Source organism: Scardinius erythrophthalmus (genome assembly GCF_964197995.2).
Source record: "Scardinius erythrophthalmus genome assembly, chromosome: 25".
Lineage (NCBI taxonomy): Eukaryota > Metazoa > Chordata > Actinopteri > Cypriniformes > Leuciscidae > Scardinius > Scardinius erythrophthalmus.
The window spans coordinates 12,982,031-12,995,747 of record NC_138245.1 but is presented as its reverse complement, the minus strand read 5'-3'; the positions used below and the strand labels follow the sequence as shown (position 1 = coordinate 12,995,747).

At 34.5% G+C, this 13,717-nt stretch overlaps 1 protein-coding gene across 1 annotated transcript in view; it reads left to right on the top strand.

Moving 5' to 3' along the window:
* Positions 1-13,717, top strand: part of LOC308685278 (WD repeat-containing protein 18) — a 115,830-nt gene that overhangs the window by 16,338 nt on the left and 85,775 nt on the right. Inside the window, exon 4 of the mRNA XM_081356945.1 lies at positions 10,218-10,359. Coding sequence (XP_081213071.1) covers positions 10,218-10,359 — 142 coding nt within the window. The remainder of the gene's footprint in view (positions 1-10,217; positions 10,360-13,717) is intronic.

Sequence of the window (13,717 nt, the reverse complement as noted above, 5' to 3'; positions counted from 1 at the left end):
CTCTTCTAACTAATGCTGGCGGAATAAACTTCGTTCATAAACATTTATAAAACTGGTATTAATCAAATAATGCATCCTCTAATATTCTGTGCTAAATATTCAACACCGTTGTGTTCTTCTGAACAAAACAATACCGCGAATGACAATTCTGTTAGTCAACAACACAAAGAAACAGGATTTCTCGTGATTACATGCATATTAAACTGATTACATATCAATAAAGCTTATAGATATCGTATTTCGGGTATAAGGATCATAAGCACAGCAAGAAATACATTTTAAACATTTTAAAAAGGTAATTTTGACCACAAGTGGTCGGGCATGATAAGGAGTCTGTGTTTTGTGTGTGTGTATGCAGAGTCGTGCACACGTGGAACCGCGTGGCGAACTTTGTCCTTCCTTTTCAGTGTGAATATCTTCTTGAGTTGATGAGATTAACTCAGGGGACCTGACCGAGCATCTGCTAACACTGTTGTTTTGTTTTGAGGGGTTAATCAGTACCTTTTGTTTGTTGATTAGATTTGATTAATCAACAAAAAGGCAGACCTGATCATCTGCTTTCCGTTACAATATATATATATATATATATATATATATATATATATATATATATATATATCATATCATATATCATATATCATATCATATCATATCATATCATATCATATCATATCACACACACACACACACACACACACACACACACACACACACACACACACACACACACACACACACACACACACACACACACACACACACACACACACACACACACACACACACACACACACTCAAACACAAAAAATTATTCAGACACCAGATATAATTTTTGATATTTTTTTTTTACTAGTGGGTGCAGGACAATTTAGTTAGTTAATTTATGTAAGTGAGGATAGCAAAATAAATTGAACTGTGACATATTATACCCAAAAAGTTTTCATACAGTGGACTACCAGTAAAATTTATAAAAATTTGGGACCAAAAATTATTTAGACACTTTGACCTGACCATGTTTTGCTTAAGTGCTTTTTCTTCAGTTGCTAATGTGACCTTTTTACACCACAGACTGAACAAAATTAAGCATTGTTTGCTAATTGGTTGAACTAAACTTGTAATTGGTGTGTGTGTGTGACAAAATGTCCCCACAAAGATGGGAATATCTAAAATCCTTCTTGGGAAATTGTTTGGCCCCCATTAGGACAACAGCTTATAAATCATACTACAAGTTTTTTGAAAATGTAAAAATATAGTAAGTTTTCTGTGAGGGTTGTGTTTAGGGGTGGGGTTAGGGGATACAGTTTCTACAGTATAAAAATCATTATGTCTATGAATTGTCCCATAAAACATGAAAACCCAACGTGTGTGTTTGTGAGAGTATATGTATGTTTGAATTTGAGATTGTAATTCAGTTAGTAAGTCTGGTCAGGTTAGTCTGTAATATTTAAAAGTGGGGATACCACTGTTAGTACATGAGCCATATCTTCCCATACACTACCATTAATCAGATAATGAGTGCTTTAGCCAGTTGTTCACACTTACTCTTTCCCTCTAGATTAATCATATCAGTTAGGCTGTATTTTAGACCTGCTGGTTTATTTTAATGGCTTCTGGACTCACCATACTTTAAAATGTCACTGTTTAAATGAAAAACCTTTGGGAAGTTATTCTGTCCTGCAGTGTGACATGCTATATTCCATCTTTAATATTTATCAAATCAAAAAAATAATTATTTTGTCATTTATTACCTCATTTTCATTTAGAAAAGTGAATATTTGTACTTTAAAAAAATTGTCATACTGCAGGAGCAGCAATTAAAATTAATTAGTGAAGTCAAGAACTGGTCAATACATTTTAAAAGAATAAAAAAAAAAAAAGAATTTACCTAAAGTCTTTATAATCATTGTTGTAATGTGTCTGTATTTTTTACTATTGTGTTTGTTTACAATTCTCGACTTTAAAACTAATGAAAATCAGACACAATAATTTTTTTTTAATCGTATTAATAATTTACATTTCCACGTTATAAATATTAATAACATCACTTAAAGGAGAACTCCGGTCAATTTTAACATTGAGCTAATTTTTTTGTACATTTGGAGTGCTGTCAATACAGAGAACAACGACAAAAATCGGTGTTGCCTACACCGAGTTATTCTATTTTTAAAATTTGCACCCTGTTGACTTCAATGGGGCAAGTACTAAACCTGCTTTTAGCCTCTTAACATCCTTGACGTGTCATTACAAGTGCACAGAAAAGTGGGGTGAATCTGACTGCAGTAGATGTGAAAGATATGTATAAAAATGATGTTATTTAAGCCAGTGCAAATACCTGTGTTTACATCCTGTTTTCGGTTGAAGTCCAAAGTAGTCGATTGCCGAGTTCACGCGCGTGATCATAGGTAACTAAACCTATGCGCGTGAACTCGGCAATCGACTACTTTGGACTTCAACCGAAAACAGGATGTAAACACAGGTATTTGCACTGGCTTAAATAACATCATTTTTATACATATCTTTCACATCTACTGCAGTCAGATTCACTCGTGTTCACTCAGAAGGAATCACTCACATTTTCTGTGCACTTGTAATGACACATCAAGGATGTTAAGAGGCTAAAAGCAGGTTTACTACTTGCCCCATTGAAGTCAACAGGGTGCAAATTTTAAAAATAGAATAACTCGGTGTAGGCAACACCGATTTTTGTCGTTGTTCTCTGTATTGACAGCACTCCAAATGTACAAAAAAATGAGCTCAATGTTAAAATTGACCGGAGTTCTCCTTTAAAGACAGTACAACAAATTCCTCTTACAAAAAGAAAAATATCGCAATGCAAAAAATAATAAAATAACAATCCTAATGTCCCAAAAATAAGCTTTTGGTTTTTTTTGTGGCCTTTTTATGACGTTTATATGTTCTTGTCAGGCTTTCTGAAATGAAACCCAGATATATCCTCGCTGTCTCAGAATTTCTTCCATGTTACGGCCAGTAGATGGCACCATGGTTTCAATGTATTACAGCAGGTGCAGGTGGTGAAATAAATCTAGATAAACAACCTTACATCTCCACTTTGTTTCAAAATTGCTTCAAGAAAATCTCAACCACAGTAATGATATAAAACGTATGAAAAACGACTTTCAAGCAGCTAAAACCCGCAGCTCTCCTTCCTGTAGCCTCGGGTGTTTATTCTCACTTCTTTCAGATGTTGTGGCAATTCAACTTCCAAGCTGTCTGTGTTCCGCCGATCTGTCCATCTGTATTATACTGTGCTGCTATTGTTATGATCTGAAAAGAAAAAAACATACTTTTGAAGCTGAAGAGTTGAGACTGATAAGCAAAGTCATTCACCTCATTCAAAGCTCTCTCGAGCATTATCATTTATGAGGAATGCACAAACTTGTGATATTACTTTGAAGACTTGCAGTTTTCGGCTCCTTGCTGTATTTTTCTGACATAACTGCAGATTTTAAACTGAATGTTGGAGAAGACAAGCGATTTCTCGCAATGACAGACACTCAGGAATCCCAAATGAAGGTCCAGAGCACATCATGTTTGTTTGACGGCATTAGCTAAGGTAAACCAGGCCCAAGGGCTGCAATATATGAAAGAAGAAGGCAAGAGAGACCCGCACAGCCATCAAACCAGGATGAATAATTCAGCGTCTCTCTCTGAGTTTTGAAAGGAGATGACGCGCATCTATTATTCTGTATTGCTATCACCCGACAGAATAACCTCTAAGCCATCACTATAATCAACATTCCCTGACCCTCACATGCTGCTGGTCCAGAAGTGTGAGTTCACTGCGCTCTGTTTGAGCTGCCTATCTAGATGGCATTTTAGGGGCCACAAATGCATAGAACGTTTTTGAACGTGCCTATGATGACTAAATACTAATTTACTTCAACATGCAGTACAAAAAAGCAATCCATATGCACAGTGATCTGAATATACCTTTTCTATGATGAGCATGTTTTTATTTCTGAATTGCAGTTCACTTATTTTAAAGGGGTATCAACTCAAAAATGAAGGGTGATACAGCTGTCCTCATGTCATAAAGAGAATTAATAAGATTTTCTTTTCAAGAATTGAAGTAGTTTGGCATAATCTTTTATTATTCAAAGTCATGTCTTTTAATCAGATAATTTGACACTTTTATGACATGGCAAGGTTCGTTCAGGATGTAAAATGCTATTCAATGATGTTATTGTTAAAGGGTTAGTTCACCCAAAAATGTAACCCTCATGTTGTTCCAACCCCGTAAGACTTTCGTTCATCTTCGGAACACAAATTAAGATATTTTTGATGAAATCTGAGAGCTGGATCACTCCTCCTGCAGGCTTATGGACACTATAACTTGCTGGCCCAGAAAATGTATTAAAGACATTGTTAATATAGTCCAAGTGACTCCAGTGGCTCAATCTTAAGTTTATAAAGCGACGAGAATACTTTTTGTGCGCAAAAACAAACAAAAATAACGACTTTATTCCACTTTTCATTTCCTTCTCTCTGGACCTCGAGTCTTTTTACGTAGTGTTTATATATATATATATATATATATATATATATATATATATATATATATATATATATATATATATATATATATATATATATTCTAAAACAAAAATTCGAATGAAAACTGAAAATATAAAAATAAAAGCTAATCCAACATATTAATACATACTATTATAATAATATGATGATGCTAAAATTAATACTAAAATATCACTGTGGACCATCCAAAAACGTAATGATAATTTTTAATCTTTAAAAAAAGAATGATTAGGATGTGCTACTACTTTTTAACTTGGTTACACCACATGACATTACATTTAAAACACTTTCTTGAGAATTATGTAAACGTTTTTTACAAACACGACGGAAACGGAAACAAACACGAATAGGAATAGGTGGTTGAGGAGATTCCCCCTTCTATGTAAAGCACTTATTATTATTATTTATAAGAACTTGGCACATGTTTTTTCTTTTTTTTTTCTATTGTGTGTTTACAATATCATTAACCCTATTACCTGGAAAAAGCTTCTCCCACTCAATGGCAGTTGTTCAGCTGGCGCATGCTCCTCTGGAACTACATGACTTTACTGGGATCACGTTTTGTTGTTTGCCTGATGCATTCATGTTTATCCTCAGCAACACACTAGGCTCTTATTGATTCATTAAGACAGCCGTTTAATTGTGTTTGCCCGTAAACGTCACCCCTGTTCCGCACTCAGGTTTCTGCTGTAAGTTGAACCGTGTTGTTTGTGTTGACTGTGACCTTGCTGCTGAGCGAACATCGGCAAGCACAGCGCAGCATGAAGAATGAAGCGCTGTGAAGAACGAGGGGAATCTAAAGTGTGAGAGGTTGACACAGGCTCACCGACAGATGCAGGACAGAGCGAGAGACCTCAAAGTGATTGCAGTGGTTTGCGCACATTCTTCTTTTTTTTTAGTTTTTACAAGTTTTTATGTCGACCCAAAGTCACAACAGATGTAAAATCTTACATCTTTGTTTTCACAGTTTTTTTATATTATTTAATTGTTTTTGCTGATATTGCCCATGCATGTTATTATATAGTATGTAATTATACTATACTATTATTATAGGCTATGTAATTATATACATATTTATTTTTCGTAAACTTATACAAAATATCACAATATACACGTTTTTATGGAAAATTCTCAGTTTAGAAAGTGAGTCTGAGAGTTGATTCAGTAACTGATCTGATGTAGTGAGATCATAATAGTAAAGGCATTCGTCAGACTGTTTCAAACTGAGTCTTTTTGAACTCTTTGTTTTTAACAAAGATGTTACATTATAGATCTAATTACTAGCTTGTTTAAAATTTTCAAAGAAATAATGTAAGTATTTCTAACAAACATAAATCATTGTTCTTTACCATCTCACAAAGTTCTTTATTATGTCATAATGTCCGTTATGATGTTATAATGGCCTTTAATGGTGGCATGTTGTCCTTCATTGTGGCATTTTGTCCTTTAAGTCACCGTGGCAATTATATATATATATATATATATATATATATATATTAGTTTCTGGTAAAACAGTATTTTATAGAGACCTGGATCAAGGGTGAGCTTTTTTTTTTTTTTTAAAGAAACTGGGGATGTTGATATATGAACCTATATTCTAAAAGTTTATTTACATTAGGATTTATTTCGTTAAATTAAGTTAGATGTTTTTTTAATATAATAAAATAATTTTAATTCATCCTGTGACCTCCTTGGAAGATTAATGAGTTGAGAACCACTTCATTTTCCGCGCTCCGCTCCGTCTCGCGCACAATTGAGAGTACGAGTTTTTCAAAGTTTTTTTTTCTGTGAGAGTGGAAAGACACGTTTGGCCAAGTGGACTGCCACTCGCGCTCAAGTCACTCACACATGCACTGTTGTACGCGCACCGGACACAACAATTTCTGTATGAGGACGGTGTGCGCGGATGTCCTCAGGCCCTCTTGATGACAAACACTTCTGAAAGTGTACTTTGGGCTTTAAACTGCTATGAAAACTTGCGTGAAAACTGCGTAAATGAGCTGTGGATAGACGACATTGACCCTCACTCATGAATATGAAACTCATTCAGTTCAGATCATAAATTAACCACACTCTCTCACATAAAAACACAGATGTGTATCACAGATGTTGTTTAAGACAGGTCGGCCCCTGAGCTTACCCAGCGGTGCTGCGTCATGCAGTGGTGCTGACAGAATGGGGTTCAATTCTGTCTCATCTCACTTTATCTGTCCTTGTTTCCATCTGGATCTCCTTCTCTTCTCTCCATCTCGCTCATTCATTCAGTCATTTTCAAGCTAATGACTCCACATTCTAACAAGTTCAGTTTACTGAAATAAATGTTTGCCTTATTTTTGCAAAGCAAAAGTGAAGTTAAGTAAATGGTATCGGTTAAGAAAGCAAACTCTTCCTGCATAATGGAGTATTAGACAGTTATTATCTATTATCTATCAATACTGAGAAGACAGTCAACACAGGCTCATTGGAAAAAACGTTTTGCAAAAAATACAAATCACAGCAGTTTCCAGCTGAAATGAACATTTGAGGTAGTAAAACAACTTGTATTCCTTTTTACAGAAAATTATGATTAAAGGGGCAAATTATCAATTAATAAAGACTTATTCTTATGCAATTCCTTGCACAATACCATGTTATGGCCTCAAAATGCCTAATTTGTAAACTAATACATTTTGACATTTGCATCACATAACAAGATCCATATGTGGCTTTTCTGAAGTTGTAAACTTGCTCAGTATTTCACTCGCATTTGCGACTAAAAATAGATGTGTGCAAACTGTAAAATGTATTTAGGCGCACGTGTGCGAATAAATTTATTTTTAAGTTTTTTAAACAACGACGCTGTCTCTGCGCTGAACAATTGTTGTCTGTTGAAAAAAAAAATAATAATCAGGTAATCCACGCGAACGCGCATTCTAGGCTGTTTACACCTGGCCACTTCATGCGCTTTCTCAAATCCGATCGTGAAAAGATCAGGTGTAAATGCCCTCCGAAACGCATTTGAGAAGGATTTAAATCCGATCGCTCAAACCACTTCAGGATGTGGTCTGTGCCGCATTCCAGACGAAACTGGACAAGTGTAAATGCATCTGGTTATTGAAACCGCATATGTAAATTTGACTCATCCCAACAGTGCTAAAAAATGAACGTGTGAGAGCGTGTTATTGGATATATGTCATGGTATAGTCAGATATGACGACGCTACTGCAACATGCTTCACTGCAGATTAGCAGCTGAGAAACACATCAAGCCAACGCGCAAAAAAGTCATAGACGCTCAACACAGTCATCTTCATTAAAAGTAAAGAAACTAAATATTACCAGTGCTGCTGTCGTTCTCTCTTGCCGATGATTTTAAAATGAGCTGATAATCAATAAAATGCAACTCTTATCTGTTGCTTTTGGTGACGTGAACTCCATTAAATCTGCATATAGCGTGGGAATTGAAGATCGGATTTATATCCGTTTTGCGAACACACATTTATTTGACCAGGTGTAAATGGATCGTTTTGATAAATCAGAAAGCTAGCCTATCTGATCAGTAAAAACGCACAAAGTGACCACCAGGTGTAAACAGGCCCCTAGACACCATTTAAAAAAGAAAAAGAAAAAAACTCAAGTTAACACGCAGCAAGCTAGATACGCAACATAGTAGCCTAGTCATTATTTCTAAAGACCAAGCGCAGAAACTGAAGTTACGACCGAAACAGTTGACACTGAGGAAGATATGGAGGAGGAAGTCCACAAAAACTCATTTTTGAGGACAACTTAATGTACCGTAAGTACTGCAAAGGGCAGAAGCAAGCGGGCATTTGTTTTTTGTTTTTAGCACTTTATACTTTATTGAGGTGTTCATACTTTTTATACATTTGGAAGTAAAACTAATTATATATTTATTAAAGGGATAGTTCACCCAAAAATGAAAACCCGTAAGACTTTCACTCTTCTTCAGAATACAAATGAAGATATTTTTGATGAAATCTGAGAGATTTCTATCCCTCCATTGACAGCCTACACAGCTGACACTTGATGCTTTAAAAAGTTCATAAATTGATTGTAAAACTAATCCATATGAATTGAGCAGTTTAATCCAAATTTTCTAAAGAAACACAATCCCTTTATATGATGAACAGATTGAATTTAGTCTTTTAATCGCATATAAACATTGATCAGCAAATATAAACAAAAGCTCAACTGAACCTGCTTGACACGTGAGAACAAACCTCTTGCAGAAGCTCAAAAGGGCCAAAACCTCATTGGTTCTCGCATGTTAAGCGAACATTGCGTTTACCATATGAGTTGATGAATGTTTATGTGAATAAAAGCCTAAATTAAATCTGTTCATCATATAAAGCGATCGAGTCTCTTCCAAAAAATTTTGACTAAATTGCTCAATTCATATGGATTAGTTTTACGATCTCTTTATTCAAATTTTTGAAGCACCAAAGTGCTAGTTGCGACAATTTTCCAATGCTCCTTCTGAGAAAAGTTAGCGTCAAGTCCTGTAGTAGCTTACTTGCGATCAGTGTTGGGGAGTAACTAGTAACATGCAATGGCATTATTTAATTTAATTACAAAATAATTGTTACTGTAATCCGTTACAGTTACTGAGAAAAAATGTGTAATTAAATTAGTTACTCATGAAAGTTAACGATTACAGAGGTGGTTACATTTGAATATTTTCTTTAAAAATCTGGGATATGTTGAATAATATTAATTTGTTGCTTTGCCTGTTTTTGATGTGCACGATGCCTCCTGCTCTGATGCTTTTGATTGGTTCTCTTGTTTGGCACCACATCTGCCAATGACATCAATCCACATTGCCACTGAAAGCTTTAGGCTACAACCTGTCTGAGAGTTACCACCATGGCGAGTGATAAAAATGCATTCCATATATACAGAAAATGTATAGCTAATGTTTTTCCTCATTGAATAAGGTTTGTAACCATGTCAGATCTAATATTATTTCATGTTATATACATTAAATCTGTATTTAACCTCAGAACGATCTCAAAATAAAAAGAGCTGCTAAAGTCTGATTTTGTGGTAGCTGTGCTTTAAAATTATATCATTATCTTAATTCAAGTGATGAAGGATTTTGAAAGTCTGACAGTAATCAGTGTTGAGTATTGTAAGGTTAACTCTTCCTGGTTTAAATTGGTGTGAAAACGGTTTGAAAATGATTAACAGTTGAAAACATTCGTTAGAAATTTAGAAAAGTTATCAAAAAGTGATTAAATGTAAAAATAAAAAAGTGATTTAAACTGATGAAATGTAATCAGTTACATTACTTTATTAAAGTAATTGAAATAGTTACCCTACTTATTACATGTTAAATAGGGAAACGTGTAGGCTAATGTGTAACCTATTACATTTCCAAAGTAACCTTCCCAACACTGGTTATAAACTAGTACTTGCAAGGTCACACCACACCCCACAAGGTCATTGATGTTTGTATAGAGAGTTTGAATATCAATCTTATTATTACACTTGCACCCAGTATATTATATTTTAATATTTCACATTCATCAATTTAATTAACTCATCACACACATAATGTGATAGGATTGATGACACTCATAATTAATTCTTGTTGTCCTGAGCATGTCATTTATAATAAAGACTTCATAATGGCGAGTTAATAAAAGATGGTGTGTTGTGTTTCAGTGTTGTTCAGCTGGATTCGTCCCGCACCCCAGAACCTCGTCACATTCTTTCCCGCCACTCCCTCCCCATCACCGACATCCACTGTGGCCTGATGGGACCACAAGCCCGTGTTGCCACTGCGTCCCTGGACCAAACCGTTAAGGTGAGTTTTGCTCGATCTCTCCTCATATGACCATAAAGGATGTTAATCGCATACATCATGATATCTGACATTAATGTTTATATTATAGTAATTATAATCCTAAAACAGGGTCCTGGGTGTCCTTAAAAAGTTTTAAAATGTTCTACATTCAGTTTTATCAAATTTAAGATCACAAAATGTCTTAAATATATTAAATGCAGAGGTGTAAAAAGTACTTGAAAATTATGCTTAAAGGGATAGTTCACCCAAAATGAAAATTAGGCCATGATTTACTCACCACTTTCAGACGAATACAATCGGAGTCCAAAAAAAATGTCCTGGCTCTTCCAAGCTTTATAATGGCAGTGAATGACTCTTTCTGTTTTGAAGTTCATAAAAATCTATCCATCATAAAAGTGCTCCACATGGCTCTGGGGGTTAATAAAGGCCTTCTGAAGTGAAGCGATGTGTTTGTGTAAGAAACTTTTTCATATTTAACACGTTACAAAATTCTAGCTTCCGGCCAAATGGCCACACGCAGTCTACTTACGCCTAACGCCTAACACATTAAATATATAGATTATCGGTGCAGAAATCTGGTTATTGCTTTTCTTTAAACACATTGTATCAGCAAAATCCAGTAATCTACAATTTCATTAATTTGTGTGCAATCTATTATATTTTTTAAATGGAAGTTTACTTAATCCATTTGTGGGAATAAACAAATTGTTGTCGATTCAGTACTTTTTGAGTCCATGTAGTGCTCAACTAAATTAAGTCTTATTCATATAAAATATAATATAACATATTCATAAAAATATGTATATAATTAATATAATATAGTATATTATTATAAATATAAATCTATGTAAATTTGACATTGTTCTGTAAAACCTGTTTCAATAAAATATAACAGAACATAATATAATGGAATATAATAGGGGTATTCTGTGTCAACTCAACCAGAAGTTGTAATTTCCTGGTGAAAGAAATGCATAAATTAAGTATTTAAAATATTAAATGTCATGGATTATTTATCGAGTAATGCACTATTTTGTAGTGGGGGCTCAATTCACAATTTTCACCTAAGATTAGTAGCATAATTTCCGGGGTTTGTGGAATGACTTTAGAATGATGTTTTATTTTTGCACAGATATTGGTGGGTATTTTAGTCAAAACTGATGGCTTTAGCAATCCTTGTTGAATTGTATGCAAATGGTGACAGTTAAAAAATGGGATAAAGTTTGCATGCATAACTCTCAAGAAGTCTCTTAATTAAATTAAGGCTTTCCTGGAAAAATATATATCCTTTTTGATGATGATTCTAAAAATTCTCTTTTGGTATCTTTATTTTAAAGGCCCTATATGGTTCAGCCCCAGACATATATATTTGGGGATTTCAATTTAGCTCCATTTTCAAATTGTTGAATTTTACCCATTTTTTTTTATGTTTGAAAACAAAGTTTCAGAAATTTGTTTGATTTGACACTAAATGACTAAATAAGAAAACTAATGTACAGATATTTCCATTTCCTGTGTTAAATTAGGGACTTTGTCAAAGAAATGCTGAATGATGGTGCTGACTGTTGAAACAAAATCTTTTTTTCCGGGAAAGCCTTAATTTAATTACGTAGCAAAGTTTTCTAAATTTAATTCAGTGTTTTTTTCTTTTTTGGGACTGTCTAAATCAATCATAGATCAATAAATAAATAACATTTAGGCAGCGCCTTGCCTCTAAACATAGTTGTAGATGTTTACATCTGTTTGTCCAAATAACATTTACTGTAAATGTCAGACGACTTTTTTAAAATGCATTTCCACATCCTTCTAGTCTGCATGTGCCACTCACTCATCTCTGTGCTTTTTTTAATGCCATCTCCCTACATTTTCTTTTTTTATATGGGATTCAGTTTTTGAAAAATCACTTGAAAAGCATTAATATTTATGAATTCATATTTCTCTGTCGTACGCACCTAAAGCGTTCTCACTTGTAATCCAATTTTTAGCTTATTTAACTTGCTAAACTCTCATGATGACATCAAGAAATCGGGTCATGAATGGGGTACTTGGCTTAATGATGTGCTGTCGTTTCTTCCTTGTTTTATGTAGGAAGATGCTCTTATATTAATGTTTGCAGTGATGAGACCTTGGATTGTCATTCAGGGGAAGTTTGCATCCCATTTGTGCTTTCTCTGTTGATGTGCACTTTTTACAGACCTTGTTAGGCATTTACAGCAATCCTGTCTTCCAGCTAAAACACTTTAAAAGGTGTAATTTTGTTTTAAATGCACAATAATGCATGCTTCACCTTCCTCAAGTTTGAAACTTTGCTGAAATGTGATTTTCCTGATAATGAATATGACATAGGGTCAGTAAGTGTCTGGGCAAGAAGCAAACTGCATAAGCAGCAAGTAGTAGTAGTAGTCCCTGTGCTGCTGTTCACCGCTCAGGGCAGTTTCTCCTGGATGGCTTCAGGCTTCAGGCGACATGCTTGATTTGACTGAGAAGACTGTAATGATCAATGCAAAAGAGAATGATGTCCCTGAGGGAGGGCTGGAGCCCAGTGCGATGGGCAGTATGGGCAAGAAAGTACTGTTCCACTTGCTCTATGAACTAAACTTGATTTCAGAGATCCATACAATATTAGACGCATCTGATCGTTCACACCAGTTTAAACCTGTTCTGTGGTCAACTGATAGTTAATAGGTTAATAAATATACAAATTAAGTCAATTTAAAGCAGTACATAATTGCGGCAGATAAGTAAATAATTAAGTACATTATTAGGGCTGTCACCAAAAATCCTGTTAAATTTTTGAGACATAAGTGTTCATTGAATCGATTGTAAAATCGATTTTCCATGTCTAAAGACGTTTCCATTTTAAACGCCAAAAATAGGCAAATCCACGAATAACTAACAGGCATTAGGACGAACGTAAAGAGGGCTCTTGAGACGCGTACAAGTCAGCAAAATTTCTGATTATTTATTGGCGTGAATTTTCGTGCACAATGACAAACAGGAGTGCAACATTCTCGAAAAACAATAAGCAGAGTGGACTGCCATAACATAAATGAAAAACATTACTGCAGGCTTCAACATCGCTGTGTTTATGCGCCTGATTAGCCCGAATCTGTATCTGTATGCATGAGACTGTCTGAATACCGGCAGAATTCACATTTTTGTTGTAAAAAGAGACACATTATGCAGAAGTATAATTTGCTGTTATGTGTATATTTATGTAGATGTATATATGTGTGTGTGTGTGTGTGTGTGTGTGTGTGTGTTTGTGTGTGTATATATATATATATATATATATATATATATATATATATATATATATATATATATATATATATATATATATATATATATGTATGTC